General features: G+C 38.3%; 1 protein-coding gene and 1 long non-coding RNA gene across 6 annotated transcripts in view; one reads left to right on the top strand and one right to left on the bottom strand.

The window, feature by feature from the left end:
- Positions 1 to 207: 207 nt before the first annotated feature.
- On the top strand, positions 208 to 18,208 carry LOC148352546 (uncharacterized). The gene is made up of 3 exons (XR_015852651.1): positions 208 to 377; positions 7,943 to 8,010; positions 17,983 to 18,208. It is a non-coding gene; the product is annotated as an uncharacterized LOC148352546 (long non-coding RNA).
- The window catches only part of myo1b (myosin IB), a 141,067-nt gene continuing 136,896 nt past the window's right edge, over positions 15,022 to 19,192 (bottom strand). For all 5 annotated transcript variants that reach the window (XM_088352384.1, XM_088352385.1, XM_088352387.1 and 2 more), the window contains 2 exons: positions 18,046 to 18,179; positions 15,022 to 15,929 (listed from right to left, as the gene is read on the bottom strand). In XM_088352384.1, coding sequence (XP_088208510.1) covers positions 15,797 to 15,929; positions 18,046 to 18,179 — 267 coding nt within the window. In that variant the 3' untranslated portion in view covers positions 15,022 to 15,796. The remainder of the gene's footprint in view (positions 15,930 to 18,045; positions 18,180 to 19,192) is intronic.

Here is a 19,192-nt window from a genome sequence, read left to right as displayed (position 1 = left end):
AAGAAAGAAATTGTACTACTCTACTATGATATATATTGCCGTTTTCGTTTGGCGGGCCAGATGAAAAAGCCCGACGTGCCGCACGTGGCCCGCGGTCCATAGTTTTCCCACCTCTGTCTAATTAGGAGGGGGCAAAGAAGTGGGGGGGCGTTTATACTTTCCTGCAAATTCTCACGCTGTTTTTCGCATACGTCGCTACTCGGCAAGGCCTAATGTTGTCAGATAAGAAGCTAATGATGTGTGAGAAGCTATTTATTTATCCTTGTCGCCTTTGCAGCTGCTTGGGATCGCACGCGCCCGAAAAAAAGAAGACAAAGAGAAAAAAAACCACGGACGATGTTCCAAAGTCGACACCCCCCTTGTTCAAATGCTTTAAGGTAGGGGTCTCCAATTTGATCAGTTACGCGGTTACGAAAATAGCTCACCAGTGCTGGGTCTTTGTGCTTTTCGGGTAAAATGAGTCTATTCATTCATTATCTGCACCGCTTATCCTCAGTAGGGTCGCGGGGGTTATTTGGGGCAGTGGGCAGGGGACACCCTGAATGGGTTGCCAGCCAATCACAGGGCACACAGGGACAGACAATTCGCTTGCTCATTCACACCTAGGGACAATTTGGACCGGCCAATAAACCTGACATGGAAACCCACGCAAGCACGGGGAGAACATGCAAACTCCACACAGGAGGTTCGATCTCATGACCTCAGAACTGTGCCGCACATGCGCCAACCACTACGCCGCCGTGCTGCCTGAATCTATTCAACCCTATCTTATTCATTAACCTGGTAATAACGTGTTTATAAAATAATTTTATTTTAGAAATTCAAATATATCCATTCTTGTTCTTTTTAGGTAATTACAAGAACAGAATAAAAATCGATTCATGTAGAAAGCAAGTATATTTATTCATCTTTTCATTGTTCATCCAATTTATGGGTTTTATAAATTTAATGTATATATATATATATATATATATATATATATATATATATTAGCAATCTAGCTAGCTTTTGGCGCCAACCGCCGCGAGTTCTGATTGGCTCTACGCAAGCCTTTTTCGACCCCGACTCCCACCTGTCCCGTTTTTAGTATTGAAAACATAAATACAATGTAATAATACATCTTTTTTAAAGTGAAAAAGTAATATTCAGAATTTTTTCAAAAGCCTATTTTTGTGGGAAAAAGTGTGCGGAAATACTGAGAAATAAAACCTAAAATAAGTAATAAAGAGAATGTGCACATTAAGAAAATTATTTTTTTCAAGGGAAACCAGGAAAAAAAAATATGCTTGTCATGATTACTGATGTAACTCAGCTATGCCCGATCCTTTGGCGCCAACTGCCGCGGGCTCTGATTGGCTCCCCATCAGTACTTGTACTCAGTCCTGTCTGTCCCGTTTTGTCAGTCCGTCTGCGAACCTCAGTTATCTCTAGGCAAGCCTTTTTCGACCCCAACTCCCACCTGTCCCGTTTTTTATCCTGACCACGTCTACTCTTCCGTCCCGGCTCTTGACCTCTTTTTGTCCCCAGACCACATCTTCTCTCCTATTCTGGCTTAAGACTCGCTTCCGACCACGTTTTGGCTCTCCTGTCCCGGCTATCGATCTGTTTTTTCTGTCCTCTACAACCCATCGCTGGCCATGGAAGTCCCACTTCCGCGTTCAGAGCGACCTGCTTCCCGCATCCAGCAATCACCATGGGCGCAGCCCTTTCTCTTTCTTCCAATAAAACCTGAGAGAAACACAACGCAAGTGGGTCCTGTCTCCGTTCCGGTCCTGACAATGCTGAAATATAAATAAAAAACAAAGACAAATAATATTCAAAATGAGTTAAGTAAGAATAAATTAAGAGTACACGCTTTTTTTTTTTTTTTTTTTAAAGAGACAGACCATAAAAAAATCTAAGAATATTCTAAAAGAAGAAAAAAAACAATACCAGTAAACTAAATAAGGATAGATATAAACTAATCAATTATTTTCGGGGGAAAAATGACAAATTGGTTCTCGGCTATTTGAGGAAACAAGATAAAACATTGATTATTATTATCATTATTAAAACATTTAAAAAGAAAACCTGAAACAACTCCTATAAGCTTTTTAAACAATCCACAGATGGCGCCCAAGCCTCTTTCTCTTTCTCTCTTTATTTTTCTTTTTGTAACCCTTCACCTCCCCCTTAACCGCCAAGACCCTCACCCCTTCCCTCCACTTTGCCCTACATTGATGTGATAATGGCTACAAATTGATGAAGCCATTGAGTGTGTCCGGCCACACACTTGCGGTCATAAATCAATGTCCTCATGAGGAGCCCCCCCAACATCCTCCTACCCCCCCCTAGACACACGTTCACACACAATGCAAAGACCCAAGTGCAGACGTTTTCATTTTTTTCCCTTGACATTGAGTTTGCCCAACTAGACATTCATTTTCAACTGACAAACCAGCTAGACCGGATTCAACAGATCTTTAGGCTTTTCTGGTAGAAACTATTGGAAAACTAAATTGCGACATGATCAAAATGAGAGGGAGATCTCAAGGCGAAAAGATTAAAAGTGTCAATAAAAAGAAAACAATTCTATCCATTTCTATATAGTGTAATGTCTGTCACTTGAGTTGCGGTTGTTTGTGTTGATGCATGGTCCCTTTAAGAAAGGACGTGTGGCGAGGGAGGGCGGAAGCGACAATTATGGAAGCTTCGTGCTATGGAGTCAGTCTGTGTGTTCATGCAAACGGTGTGAGTAACGACCAACAGTAGCTCTGGTGCAAACGTTATTTGGTTATAAATTGGCGACGAGACTTAATCGGCAACTGAGTGCATCGTTGATCTTCGAGGGGCATTACGATATGTCCAACACATGATTATGCTCATTTGGATTTTTTTTCTTTGGCGCCAACTGCCTCGGACTCCCGATCAGTGCTTCTACCCACTTCTGTCTGTCCCCTTTTGTCAGTCAGTCTGCGAACCTCAGTTAACACTAGGCAAGCCTTTTTTGACCCTGACTCACACCTGTCCCGTTTTTTGCTCCCGTCTGTCCCCCGGCTCCGACCTGATCCTGACCACGTCTACTCTCCCGTCCCGGCTTTCGACTTCTTTTTGTCCCCCACCACGTCTACTCTCCTTTCCTGGCTTGCGACTCGTTTCCGACCACGTTTAGGCTCTCCTGTCCCGGGTACTGACCTGTTTTTCCGTTCCTGACACCGCCATCGCTCGCCACGGAAGATCCACTTCCGCGTTCGGAGCGACCTGCTTCCGGCGTCCAGCAATCACTGGATCGTGGGCGCAACCCTTTCGCTTTCTTCCAATAAAACTTGTGAGAAACGCAACGCAAGTGGGTTCTGTCTCTGTTCTGGTCCTGACATAAAAGGACAATTTGATGAATAAACACGACTTTTTGAAATAAACAGCTACGGAAGCCCAAGAATGCCAAAACTGAATGAATAACATAACCTTCAAAGAATACAGCCTTTTGAAGTTTTAAAGAAAAAATACATTTATAGGAACCCAAGACTGAAAATTAAATTGCAAATGAATAAATGAGCTCTTTGAATACTGTGTATAAAAGCCCAAGAGTGCTAAAATTCAATGAATGAAACAACCATCCACCCATCCATTATCTGCACCGCTTATCCTCAGTAGGGTCGCGGGGGTGCTGGAGCCGATCCCAGCTATCTTCGGGTAACTATTTGAAGTCGGGGACCGCGTTGGCTTCCAAAATCTGGCCAAGGGGCCCATCCTGGAGACTAATCCATCCATCCATCCGTTATCTGCACCGCTTATCCACAGTAGGGTCGCGGGGGTGCTGGAGCCCATCCCAGCTATCTTCGGGCAGTGGGCAGGGGACACCCTCTACTGGTTGCCAGCCAGTCGCAGGGCACCGGCCAATTAACCTGATATGTATGTTTTTGGAATGTGGTAGGAAACAGGAGTGCCCAGGGAAACCCACACAAGCACGGGGAGAACATGCAAACTCCACACAGGAGGTTCGATCTCATGACCTCAGAACTGTGCCGCACATGCGCCAACCACTACGCCGCCGTGCTGCCTGAGTCTATTCAACCCTATCTTATTCATTAACCTGGTAATAACGTGTTTATAAAATAATTTTATTTTAGAAATTCAAATATATCCATTCTTGTTCTTTTTAGGTAATTACAAGAACAGAATAAAAATCGATTCATGTAGAAAGCAAGTATATTTATTCATCTTTTCATTGTTCATCCAATTTATGGGTTTTATAAATTTAATGTATATATATATATATATATATATATATATATATATATATATTAGCAATCTAGCTAGCTTTTGGCGCCAACCGCCGCGAGTTCTGATTGGCTCTACGCAAGCCTTTTTCGACCCCGACTCCCACCTGTCCCGTTTTTAGTATTGAAAACATAAATACAATGTAATAATACATCTTTTTTTAAAGTGAAAAAGTAATATTCAGAATTTTTTCAAAAGCCTATTTTTGTGGGAAAAAGTGTGCGGAAATACTGAGAAATAAAACCTAAAATAAGTAATAAAGAGAATGTGCACATTAAGAAAATTATTTTTTTCAAGGGAAACCAGGAAAAAAAAATATGCTTGTCATGATTACTGATGTAACTCAGCTATGCCCGATCCTTTGGCGCCAACTGCCGCGGGCTCTAACCACTGCGCCGCCATGCTGTCTTGAAACAACCATGTAATGAATAAAAATCACAATTTGAAAAAACACTCAACTACGTGAGCCCAAGAGTGTCAAACTTAAATGACTAAAACGATCAATTATTTAATAATAGTCATTAAAAACACTTTGGGGGATCTATGGAAGTCCAAAAGTGCAGAAATTCAATGAATAAAACAACCGTTAAAGTAATAAATACAAACCAAAAAGAAAAATGTTTTGACAAAAAATACTTGGCTTAATAATGGGCAGTTATAATATGGATATTCATTTTTTAGTATTTAATAATCATGTAACGGGTATAATAATAATTTTTGTTTTGTTGAAATTCCAGCTGAAATATGCAATGGTCAGTCCAACAGCGCCACCTGCTGGTATGGGGTAAGGTTTAGTTTAACCTCCGATTTTATGACCGGAAAGCGGATATTGGTCATTAAATCAGAGGCTAAACCAGGGGTGTCAAACTTATTTTAACTCGGGGGCCACACGATAGAACAAACATTCTGTCGGGGGCCGGACTAGTAGATTAATTAGAAAGAAAAAGAGGTAAAGAAATAAGAGAAAGAGGGAGGGAAAAGGAGCGAGGGCGGGACAAAGAAATTAAAAGAGAGAGAGGGAGAGAACGTGAGAAACAAAAGATAAAAAGTCGTGAGAGAGGGGGAAAAGAAAGGGAGCAGAAGAAAGAAATCCAAAGAGAAATGCGAGAGAAGGAGAGAAAAGAGAAAAGAAAGCGCAAAGGGTAGGAAGAGAGAAAGAGAAAAAAGAGAAAAAGAAAGGAAGTTAGAGCAAAAGAAGTTAAAAAGACACAGAGATGAAAGAGACAAAAGCAACAAAGGAAGAGAAAAAGAGAGACAGGGAGAGTGAAAAGGACAGAGTGGGAGAAAAGGGGTGGGAAAAGAAAGAGAGAGAGAGAAATAAATACAAGTCCAGTGTCTTTGTACGAGGCACCTGGCTTTGGCAACATCAAGTGGACGTATTTCAACCTGCAGCTTGTTTTTCTCTTGCGCTTCTCTGAGTGTTGTCAGTGTAAAAAAGAGGCTAGCTGTTTCTTTTGAAATGAAAGTGGAATAAGAAAGCTTGATGCGGTTGAGACACCAGGGGGCTAAACTAAACCTTACCCCGTACCAGCAGGTGGCGCTTTTGGACTGGTCATTGCAGGACACTTATACACAAACATATTTCAGCAGGAATTTCTACAAAACAAGTTATTATTACACCCGTTACAATAATAACAATTTTAATTGAAATAATTATAAGAATTTCAAGTACATCTTCCATAATAATTACACCATATTTTAAAAATGAAAATCCATATCACTTAATCATATGCTAATCAATTAAATTGATATGGAATGAATTTTGGCACCTTTGGGCTTCCATACTCTTGGGTTTTCATGCAAGCCCCTATCTCCGTTTTAAGTCCAAAAATAACTGCCTTGGTTTTTAATCCGTTTCAAAGAAAAAACTGATTTTTTTCGGTTATAAAAGAAGATGAATGTATTTTAGTAAAAATAGGACCCTAACCCAACAAAAGTATGTCATATAGGCCGGGTTTAAATAAGAGTTAGGACGCCCTCTTGCGGCCACAGGGTAACACTGCGTAATCAGTTATTGTGAGTTTTTCCAAATAAAACGATTTCAGCTTCATTCAAATGTTAATATCATTCTTTATTATGCTTGATAAAACTTTTACTAAAAACCTGCAATATTAATATACTACCACAAGGTTGCGCCAAATACATTTTCAGTGAAAATATCAGAATCGATTGAATCTATTTAAAATTTTGAGCGAAAAAAAAATCGACTTTTATCTGTTATAAGAGGGACATCACAATTTAAGTAAAAATAAGCAAAATACATTTAATAAATCTAGGGCGAAAATTCATGAAAAAAAAAGAACAATCCACCGTCGATGAGGTCTTAAGACGCCCTCTAGTGGTCACAAAGTAACATTACGTAACATAGAAATAATCGAAAAATAGCCGTTTTCATAGACTACTTCGAGTGGAATTTTTAACACTTAAATTATATCAAAAATGCTTGAATTAGCAACATTGTCTCAACTAGCAGATTACTTTAACATTTTCTACGTCAATAAAGATAAGATAGTCCTTTATTCGTCCCACAATGGGGACATTTATTTTGTGACAGCAGTAAGAAAGTCAATAATGAATAATAGCTAGAATATGAACAGTATAAAAAAGTATTTAGAAATATAAAAGTCCAAAAATAAAACCAGAATATTTATATGATGTCTACATTTCCAAATACATGAGGAAAATATCCTTAAAAACAAACAAACAAAAAAAGATTAACCCAGGGGCGTCATACTCATTTTAGATTAGGAAAATATCCTTAAAAACAAAACAAAAAAAAAAGCTTAACCCAGGGGTTTCATACTCATTTTAGCTTGGGGGTAGACAAAAAAAATCATACTCATGGCATTAATGGCAGAAGAAGTGTGCCTTACCTGGAGGGGTTGGGGGTCTTTTTGGAGGCTCACAATAAAATTATCATTCAAGGATGCAAGATTTGATCACAAATGTTTCCCCCCCTCTTTTAAAAAAAAAAGAACATTTGAATAAACTTCCACGAGTTAATTTAACTCAAAGACACTGAAGTGACCATAGCGGCACACAAACACGAATTTAATGATCTTAATGGCAGGCAGCACGGCGGGGCAGTGGTTAGTGCGTGTGCGGCACAGTTCCGAGGTCATGAGATCGAACCTCCTGTGTGGAGTTTGCATGTTCTCCCCGTGCTTGCATGGGTTTCCATGTCAGGTTTATTGGCCGGTCCAAATGTTCCCCGAGGTTGAACGAGCGAGTCAATGGTTGTCTGTGATTGGCCGGCAACCTGTAAAGGGTGTCCCCTGCCCACTGCCCGAATATAGCTGGGATGGGCTCCAGCACTCCCGCGACCCTACTGAGGATAAGCGGTGCAGACAATGGATGGATTTTAAAGGTTTTTTTTCTTGAAATGAAAATGTTTGCCTTAATATAGGAACTTTGCTCTTTAGATTTAAAATAATAGAAAGGAGGTAAATGTTTAAATTTTTGCATGACACCTATGTGCTATTTTTTTAATCGTGTACTTTTCATAATTGCCCGTTTGTGACTTTCAAGTTCTGCCCTCAATGTTTTCTGGTTGATTAATGCCTGTCGGCAAATACAGCCGCAGTGGCGCCTGGCGACCTCAAGTGGACATGTATACAATTGCACGTCACTGTTTGGCACAATGATATCATTTTACTCTTGTGCTTCTCTCATTTTCTTACAGGCCGCTTCAAATGATGTCATGGGCAGTATTTGGCCTGCGGGCCATACATTTGACACTGGTGAATTAAGGTCTGAAATTATTTTGAAACCCTGTCTATAAACCATGTGTTTAATGCAGAGATGGTTAGAGTAGGCAAAACTGTCACGGTTGCCATGGCGCCCAATTGGCCCCGCCCGTGTGGCGCCAGCTGCGATTCATGAACAGATTGGCTTTCAGTCTGTTTAAGCTCAGTGCTCTCATTTTTCCTTGGTCAGTCCTTCAACGAACCTCTGCCCCCAAGACATGGGTTCTGACTCTGTCCTGTTGGTATTTCCTGTCCGGTATTGTTCCCGTTTATTTTTGTCCTGTTTAATTTCGGTTTCCAGTTTTGTTTCAGTCTATTTTTGTCCTGTTGATTATTTTCTCCAGTTTTCGTTCTCGTCAAGTTTCCCGTTTTTTTCGATATCCTGATTCATTATCTATCCTGTCTGTCCCGTCCTGTCTGGTATCGGCCCAATCTGTCCGATATCTGCTCGGGCAATCTCGTCGGTCTCTGGCTTCCGGTCTTTCCACGCCAGAACGCTGCCTAACGTGCATGACTCCCCATTTCCAGTAAAATGAAAGGCTTGTGTGAGAACGTCGCGCGTTTGGGTCCTGATCCCGTTCTGGTTCATGACAAAAACTGTTACTCAAATACTCTTATGAATAAGTGTAAAACGTGCTCATCCAAATAAGGACTCTAGTACTGAGTCACTGTACCAACGTCTTATATATTTAAAACCATGCAATCAGATCATCAAAATTCATCCAATCAACGGAAAATTATTTATTTTATTAGATTAAAATAAATAATCAAGGTTAATTCAAGTCGTTTAATTTATACTATTATGCTACAGTATAAATTAAAGAAATAAATGAAGGACAAGTACTTCTTTTTAACAGGCTCTGCAGGCAGAACACCAAGCTAGCCCAGGGGTTTCGGCAACCCAAAATGTTGAAAGAGCCATATTGGACCAAAAATAAATAATACAAATTTGTCAGGATAGGCAAAAAATTAAAAGCCACACAAAGAACACAACATATTCTACCATCAAAATAAAGTTGGGTGCAGCACATCCCGCAAAAAAATGACAAACTACTCTGTTGTATCAAGTTCATTATTGAATTACAGAATGTTTAATTGAGGAAAGGAGGAAAGAAAGAAAGAAAGAAAGAAGGAAAGAAAGAAAGGAGGAAAGAAAGAAAGGAGGAAATAAAGAGATACTTTATTCATTCCCGTAGGGAAATTCACACATCCACCAGTATCCTTATGTTGAAAAATAAAAATATTAAATTAAAGCAATAGAATACATAAATACCCAATATAACGTGTTGCTATAGTATTTAAATAGTGCTACAGATAATACACACTGTGATAAAAATCAGGTAATATGCAAATGTCGGTTTGAGGTTTTATTGTGGGCTTTTACTTCCTCGGGTGGCGTTAAAGAGCCTCATGGCGTGAGGAAGAAATGATCTCCTCAGTCTGTCCGTGGAACAAGATGCAATTAAGAAAGCGTATTTGATGTGATTTTATTTTGAAGACTGGAAAAATTTGAAGGTGCATCAATTGCCTCTTCCCAGGGTAACAAAACAGTGCATTAAAACATCTTAAAAAAACAAAATGGCCACCTTTTGAAAAGGTAAATTGAATCACATTAAGTTATTTTTTTCCTTTTACATTTAAGCTCCATGGTCGATCACACAGCCCCCTGATTGGTATGTGGGGTTTTTAAGGGTTATTGTTCTATCTTCGTTATTCATTATCCATTATCCGTTATCGGTCAGTTCATAATACGCTACAAAGCCTAGGAGCCAGGACACTTACTCTCAGCCAAAAGGCTAAGCTAAGGTCCTAGTACGCTGCCTCTTTAAGAGCTTGAGAAGAAAACATGCGTAGGACTCGGGAGAAATGAGAGTATTTACATGGAGTGATTGAATCTTTTCAGTAACGGGCTCAACGTAGCCTAATGTAGCGGAGTAAGAGTGCCGTTTCTTCAGAAATATACTCAAGCAAAAGTTGAAAGTGTAATGATGTACAAAATACTCCCAAGAGTACATCATGTCCCCAATCTTCAAGTAACTGTAACTTGTAACTACACACCTCTGGTTTAATGCCATTTCATTGCCACCAGATGCCGCTAAAACACAGACATTACCAATTGAACAATGACCTCTTCTGGGTCCAACAGAACTCCTACCCCTTGTGTGTTCTGGACAGGGTTAGGTAGGGTTACTTTAACTTGATTACTTTCAATTACTTTTGGATTACTCCAATACCAAATATGCTAATAAAAGACAAAAACTAATTATGAGTAAAATGACTCAATTTTGTGCAGGCTCGGGGAGTAACGGAATACATGGAATGGCAAAAATGATGTTGGCAAGCTGTTTGGATTTATTTTCATTTTGTTTCTGTCGCATTTGATGTCAGTTTTGCCGGAGATCAAAGAAATCAAAGCCAGGAGAGAAAGCTTACCACGTGTTGTGAGTCATCATTTTATTCCTATTTAGTTTATTTTGTCTTTTATTAGCATATTTGGTATTGGAGTAATCCAAAAGTCATTGAAAGTAATCCAGTTAAAGTAACACTACCCAACCCTGGTTCTGGACCTTAGTAAGGGGAGGGGGTCCCAGACTTGGAACAGTCCCCTCCTTCCTTTCCCATGCAGCTTCCCCCTCCTCAACGGTGGGAACCGAGTTGTAACAAGGGCCCAAATAGTTGCCCTGCTAATTTTAGAAGCGTGTCCCCGAGGACCCGTTGTCCACAAGTCATCCCAGATGTGAAGGGAAACATCTGGACGGCTGCCGGACCCCGGGGTCGCCCGAACCCCAGCTCTCATCTTGCAGAGCTGGACCGGAAAATAAAGTTCTGGTTGACAAATATAAACATCAGGCCTCACTGGGACAAAAAAAGGGACCAAGAAAGAGCGACTTTTAGGATAAAAAATACATCAAAATGGTTAGTACACCTTTTACATAGCCAATTTCAAGCACTTTCAAGGACAATTTTTCCAGTACCTTTAAAGGAAGAAATCCAGCACCGATCTTTTTTTTTTTTAAAACCGTATTTTGATGACTAAAATAAAGTCGCTATCTTGCTGCTAGCACATACTTTTTTCAAATAAATAATAGAAATTTGGATGAATTTCGATTTTTAAACCTTTAGTGCAAAAAAATAGAAATTCAAGCATTATTAACACATAACCTAACCAACATGGCAACAATTTCAAGCTTACACAAGCACTTCACCCAAAATACAAGCGATTTTTAAACCTTAAATGCAAAAAATTGAAATCCAAGCATTATTAACACATAATCTAAGCAACATGGCAACAATTCCAAGCTTACACAAGCACATCACCCAAATTTCAACTGATTTTTAAACCTTAAATGCAAAAAATTGAAATTCAAGCATTATTAACACATAACCTAAGCAACATGGCAACAATTCCAAGCTTACACAAGCACATCACCCAAATTTTAACTGATTTTTAAACCTTAAATGCAAAAAATTGAAATTCAAGCATTAATAACACATAACCTAAGCAACATGGTAACAATTTCAAGCTTACACAAGCACTTCACCCAAAATTCAAGCGATTTTTAAACCTTAAATGCAAAATAATTGAAATTCAATCATTATTAACACATAACCTAAGCAACATGGCAACAATTTCAAGCTTACACAAGTACTTCACCCAAAATTCAACTGATTTTGAATCCTTATATGCAAAAAAAAATTGAAATTCAAGCATTATTAACACATTACCTAAGGAACATGGCAACAATTTCAAGCTTACACAAGCACTTCACCTAAAATTCAAGCGATTTTTAAACCTGAAATGCAAAAAAATTGAAATTCAAGCATTATTAACACATAACCTAAGCAACATGGTAACAATTCCAAGCTTACACAAGCACATCACCCAAATTTCAACTGATTTTTAAACCTTAAATGCAAAAAATTGAAATTCAAGCATTATTAACACATAACCTAAGCAACATGGTAACAATTCCAAGCTTACACAAGCACTTCACCCAAATTTCAAGAGATTTTTAAACCTTAAATGCAAAATAATTGAAATCCAAGCATTATTAACACATAACCTAAGCAACATGGTAACAATTTCAAGCTTACACAAGCACTTCACCCAAAATTCAAGCGATTTTTAAACCTTAAATGCAAAATAATTGAAATTCAAGCATTATTAACACATAACCTAAGCAACATGGCAACAATTTCAAGCTTACACAAGTACTTCACCCAAAATTCAACTGATTTTGAATCCTTATATGCAAAAAAAAATTGAAATTCAAGCATTATTAACACATTACCTAAGGAACATGGCAACAATTTCAAGCTTACACAAGCACTTCACCTAAAATTCAAGCGATTTTTAAACCTGAAATGCAAAAAAATTGAAATTCAAGCATTATTAACACATAACCTAAGCAACATGGTAACAATTCCAAGCTTACACAAGCACTTCACCCAAATTTCAAGAGATTTTTAAACCTTAAATGCAAAATAATTGAAATCCAAGCATTATTAACACATAACCTAAGCAACATGGTAACAATTTCAAGCTTACACAAGCACTTCACCCAAAATTCAAGCGATTTTTAAACCTTAAATGCAAAAAAATTGAAATTCAAGCATTATTAACACATAACCTGAACAACATGGCAACAAATTCAAGCTTACACAAGCACTTCACCCAAAATTTCAAGAGATTTTTAAACCTTAAATGCAAAAAACATTGAAATTCAAGCATTATCAACGCATAACCTCAGCAACCTGGCAACAATTTCAAGCTTACACAAGCACTTCACCCAAAATTCAAGCGATTTTTAAACCTTAAATGCAAAATAATTGAAATTCAAGCATTATTAACACATAACCTGAGCAACAATCTCAAGCTTTCACAATCACTTCACTCTAAATTCAAGCAATTTTTAAACCTTAAATGCAAAATAATTGAAATTCAAACATTAACACATAATCTAAGCAACATGGCAACAATCTCAAGCTTTCACAATCACTTCACTCTAAATTAAAGCGATTTTTAAACCTTAAATGCGCAACATTGATATTCAAGCATGATCAAGGATTTCAAGCACTCATACGAACCCCGTTTCTTCCTGTCCAATGGGAAAAAGACACAAATATCAACGAACACCAATGATTTATGACCGATCTTTATTATTTTATCAAAAGATTGCTTGTATAAGTTACATCGGAACACTTCCGCGTTCTGTCTCGGAAAACAATTTTACTTTTCCCGTTAGGCACAAAAAGCAGCTGAAGCCACAAGACACTGGGGAAGGAAAAAAAAAAGGAAAAAAAAAGATGCAAGCTCCGCCCACAAAAAAAAGTCGGACATCGAAAAGTACGGGGATATCATCAACATCATAATAATCATGCCAATCATCGTTTATTGCCTGAAAAAATGAAGAAAAAACACACCTCATGAAATCAACCGCATTCAGTGTTAATTTAACACCAAAAAATGTTGTTTTAAGTTTTAACATGCTTATAATTGTTTTTCGTGGATTAAATGTCTCTAAAACACTTCTTACAGCTACAACCCTTCGACGTCTCGTGAAATCAAAATTAACACTGGAGAAGAGTTAAATGAACATTTTTTTTTATAGTGTTAATTTCACACTGGGGATTTTCGCTGCGTGGCTGCTAGTCTCGTTCAATAAGAGAAAAAAGTAACACTAGAAAATGTTGATTTTAATCCACACCCATGAGTGTAAACATTCAGTGTTTTTTTACACTAAATAGATGTTGTTCAAACACTTGAACTGACACTGTTAGGTGACCGCAAATTAACTCTGAAAAGAGTCAAATTAACACAATAAAATGTTGAAAATAACCCACACCCATGAGTGTTAACATTCAATCCTTGTTACTTTTGCTTTACAGTGCCAAAAAACGATAATTTACTGAAAACCGAATCAAAAGAAAATTAACTCCAAATAAGAGTCAAATCAACACTTTTCTAGTGTTAATCTCACACTAAGGATTTTTGCTGTGTGGCAGTTTAGGGTTTGGTTAATCTCGGGAAAATAAATACCTGAGCCATATTTAGAAAAGGGTGCAACCTTGTTTTTGCTTCGAAAACCAATTTACTCTAGGAAAAAGTTGATAGTAATCAACAGTGTTAACATTTTCATAGTGTTAATTTTGCTTTAGAGTGCCAAATACGGATTTTGAGCAAAAACGGGAAAAAAGAAAAGAAAAAAAAGACAAAAACTGCCTAAATTGAATCTGAGAAGGATGCAACCTTTTTTTTGTTTCAAAAAAACAATTTACACAAGGAAAAGGTTGATAGTCATCCACACTTATCAGTGTTAACATTTTCTCAGTGTTAATTTTGCTTTAGAGTGCCAAATACAGATTTGAGCAAAAAAGAAAAATAAAGAAAAACGACAAAAACTACCTGAATTGAATCTGAAAAGGATGCAGCCACTTTTATTGCTTCAAAAACCAATTTACACTAGGAAAAGGTTGATAGTCATTCACACTGATCAGTGTTAACATTTTCACAGTGTTAATTTTGCTTTAGAGTGTCAAATACAGATTTTGAGCAAAAACAAAAAAACAACAAAACTACCTGAATTGAATCCGAAAAGGATGCAACCTTCTTTTTTTTCTTCAAAAAACAATTTACACCAGGAAAAGGTTGATAGTCATCCACACCTATCAGTGTTAACATTTTCCCAGTGTTAATTTTGCTTTAGAGTGCCAAATTCGGATTTACTGATAACATAATTAAACTGAAGAGTCAAATTAACAATATCTAGTGTTAATCTCACACTAAGGATTTTTTGCTATGCGTCTGTATGGTTATTTTGAGCAAAAACGAACAAAAAAACGACAAAAACTGCCTAAATTGAATCTGAGAAGGATACAACCTTTTTTAGTGAAAGAAAAAAATGAACACCCGTGTCTGTTAACATTTTTCAGTGTTATTATTTTATCACACTTAACAAGATGTTGTTCCAAATACTTCAAAAACGGACACTGAAGAGAAAAATACTTCAAAAAAAATGAACAATTTTAAAGTATTAATTCACATGAGGGATATTAGATGAAAATTAACAATTTTTTGGTGTTAATCTCACACTGGGAATTTTGGTGCGGCTGCTTTTGGTTATTTTCAGAAAAAAATAGAAATAAAAGCTCAAGCGATATTTGAAAAAGATCCAAACATTTTTTTTTTTTTTAAAAATCTTTTTTTTTTTTACTTTTTAATTGAAAAGTGAAGAAGAAAGTCCATGCAAAGGCCACACAGCTCAGGCTGTCAAAAACTGCTTAGCTGAAAAAAAATAAGAAAATATTGCACAGAAAAACCAGGAAAGCTCAGAATTGGAATGGAGCCAGCAGGGGGCGCTGAGGTACCGTCTCGTCTTTTTGTTGCTGATTAAATAAAGCTTGGCATGGATTATAATCGAGAAATTGATATAAAATAAATTGTGTGTTCGGCGCCTATATGCAGATACGACCCCATTTTGGCAACGCTATTAATTATAAACACGAAATAGGGGCTTCTTTTCTGCCTCTTCATTGGCACGTCCGGATTCAAATCAAGAGAACAAACTACATTACCCACAATCCACCAGCCCACTGTGCTTAGTCTTTTCTCAAGAATCTAGCAGAAAAATGAGAAATCTTACTTTTTTTTTTGGTTCTACCAAAATCGAAAATCAAGCGCGCCCTCCTTCCTGTAACCACACCGACCGGTTCGCGAGACGGAACGGGAAAACAAAAAAAGGCGAACGTGTCGGGTGGGGTTTGGAGTCCTTTTCGGAGACGGGGGGGTCCTACGCGGAAAGCGGGACGGAAACCTCCAGCAGTCGGTTGTTTTTGCGCTTGCAGGAAACGCCGTTGCCGTTTTTGGGGGCTCCCGGGACGAACTTGACGCAGACTTTGTCCTGCTTGAACTGGACCAGGAACCTGTGAAAACACCCAGATGGGAACCAGGACTCACCATGAAAACAAAAACGACCAAATAGGACCATGACTATTTATTTTAGACACGATACAACTGAAAAAAAACACGCACACTACCAAGATACCAAGCGTAACTGTATGTTCCTTTTTAGAATATATTTTTCTATAAAACAAAAAAAACACAACTTGGTCGTGTCTCCTCTTTACCCCTTTATAATAGGCGCGAGGCACCAGAGAGCTGAGCGCAAATCAGTCGACACATTATTAGAAAAATTTGAAACATTGACGTTCCTCATTAGTTTAAATATTTAGTTTTTCTATAGAATAGTACATTTTGGGCGTGTCTCCTCTCTACTTCTTCATATTGAGCGAGAGACACTGGAGAGCTTATTAAAAAATAAATCACGGGAGAGTTCGGCCATAATCAGCTGACAAAACATGTTATAAAGATTTTAAGCATTTATGTTCCTCATTAGAACGTAAGAGTAGTAGCACAACTTGGTCGTGTCTCCTCTTGATCTCTTCAAAATGTGTACAAGGCAATGGAGGGCTCTGCCATAATCAGTCGACACTACTTGTTAGAAAGATTAGAAACATTGACGTTCCTCATTAGTATATATATTTTCTTTTTCTATACACGTATTGGTATATTTTGGCTGTGTCTCCTCACTACCTCTTCATGTTGAGCGAGAGGCACTTGAGAGCTTATTTTAAAAAATCACGGGAGAGTTCGGCCATAATCAGCTGACAAAACATGTTAGAAAAAATTTAAGCATTTATGTTTCTCTGAAGAACATATTTTGTAAAAGTAGTAGCACAACTTGGTCGTGTCTCCTCTTGAGTTCTTCAAAATGTGTACAAGGCAATGGAGGGCTCTGCCATAATCAGTCGACACTACTTGTTAGAAATATTAGAAACATTGACGTTCCTCATTAGTACATATTTTTTTATTTTCTATAGTAGTAATAGTATATCTTGGCCGTGTCTCCTCTCTACTTCTTCATATTGAGCGAGAGGCACTGGAGAGCTTATTTCAAAAAAATCACGGGAGAGTTCGGCCATAATCAGCTGACAAAACATGTTAGAAAGATTTTAAGCATTTTTTGTAAAAAAAAAAAAAAAAAAAAAAAAAAAAAAAAAAAAAAAAAAAAACAGGCCCGCTAAGGGATTGAATCCGGCCCGCAAGACAACACTCAGAGAAGTGCAAGAGAAAAACAAGCTGCAGGTTGAAATATGAAATGAAATGATCTGCATTAATATAGCGCTTTTCAAGTCAATGACTTCCCAAAGCGCTTTACAAAGTGCTCCACATTCCCCAATAGCGACCTTGCAGCCATGTAAGGCGCTAACCTGCTTATTGGGGGCATTAGGGGTTCAATGTCTTACCCAAGGACACTTCAACATGTAACACGGACGAGCTGGGATTCGAACTGGGATCCCTTGATCCCAAGACGAGCGCTCTACCTCCTGAGCTACTGCTTTGATGTTGCCAAAGACAGGTGCCTCCAACAAAGACACTGTACTTGTATTTATTTCTCTCCCTCTCTTTCCCCCCCCCTTTTCTCCCACTCTGTCTCTGTCTCTTTCACTCTCTGTCTCTCTTTTTCTCTTCCTTTGTTGCTCTTTGTCTCTTTCTCTCTCTGTGTCTCTTAACCTCTTTTGCTCAAACTTCCTTTTTTTCCCTTTTCTCTCTTTTCTCTTTCTCTCTTCATACCCTTCCCGCTTTCTTTTCTCTTTTCTCTCCTTCTGTCTTTCTATTTCTCTTTGGATTTCTTTCTTCCTCTCCTTTTCTTTTCCCCCCTCTCTCACAACTTTTTATCTTTTGTTTCTCACGCTCTCTCCCTCCCTCTCTTTTTCTTTCTTTGTCCTGCCCTTTCCTTCCCCCCCCCTTTTCTCTTATTTCTTTATCTCTCTTTTTCTTTTTCTTTAATCTACTCGTCCGGCCCCCGACAGAATGTTTGTTCTATCGTGTGCCCCCAGAGTTAAAATGAGTTTGACACCCCAGATCTATACTATGTTGCGTCAAAGTAGGAAATAAGGATTTTTTTTTTTTAAGGCAAAATAATCGAGCAGAAAAAAGTGAGACGACGAGGGATAAAGGATCGCAGTCTCAACATACTCATCGGAGATGTCGATGTAGAGTCTCTGGCCGTCTTGAGTTGCAGTGGAGCCGATGTGGTGCAGTTTGGTGATGGTCTCGATCAAGTGTTCGCTGCTCAGCAAGAAGTCCCCTTTGACGGCCGAGGCGGAGCCCTACCGCCACATCGGAAAAACAAAAATCCGATCAAGGTAAGAACAGACAGGAACACTCTTTGGGTGAAGGAAAACTCGTTAATAAAATGTGTGTTGTATCGCGGCATTGATCTGGGTTCGTACACCTTTTTCATGGCCAAATGAAAGAATTTTTAAAGGACTTCCAAAGGCAATTTTCCAATTTCTCCATTACCTTCAAAAGAAGAAATATGGTCTGAATCATGTATTTTGCAGATTCACAAATATATCTGCGATTTACAAATGCCATTTTTAATCTTTGATATATTTGAAATTGTGACAGAGTTGTAAATGTTTGACTTTACTTTCCAGAAGTCAATCAATAATTGTACACACTTGCGTGTAATAAAGCCGCGTAAAAATGAATCACTATTGGCTTTGCGCACGTTTACTATCAACTGTAACTTGAATAAACAACAGAGATATGTCAACATTTATTTGGGGAATTTCATTACCTAACCAACGTGTCAATCCACATTTCAAACGGTCAAGATTTTGAAGCAAAGTGGTCATGACATCGTTTTCTTTTCAATACAGGCCCTCATAGGTCGTCACAGGTTAAGTACTGTGAAAAAAAGCTTGTAATTGGCCAAAAATGGTGTCAATCAAAGTATCAGAGGCTTACGGCTATACCGGAAGTAATTTGAAAAGTCGGTTTACTTTTAATGAAATGAAATGAAAATGAAATGATCTGCATTTATATAGTGCTTTTCAAGTCAAGACTTCCCAAAGCGCTTTACAGTGTGCTTCACATTTCCCAATAGCGGCCGTGCAGCCATGTAAGGCGCTAACCTGCTTATTGGAGGTATTAGGGGTTCAGTGTCTTACCCAAGGACACTTCGACATGTAACACGGAGGAGCCGGGATTCGAACTGCGATCTCTTGATCCCAAGACGAGCGCTCTACCTCCTGAGCTAGCTATAAGGGAAGTTATAAAGCTAAACAAACGGCTTACAACCAAGATTGTCAAATGATGCAGGAATGCTTTTAGGCGG

The sequence above is a fragment of the Urocampus carinirostris genome, chromosome 14 (assembly GCF_059441175.1).
Source record: "Urocampus carinirostris isolate Australia breed hairy pipefish chromosome 14, RoL_Ucar_1.0, whole genome shotgun sequence".
Taxonomy (NCBI): Eukaryota; Metazoa; Chordata; class Actinopteri; order Syngnathiformes; family Syngnathidae; genus Urocampus; species Urocampus carinirostris.
Note: the sequence above shows the minus strand (reverse complement) of the source record. Positions and strands in the feature narration are given on the sequence as shown.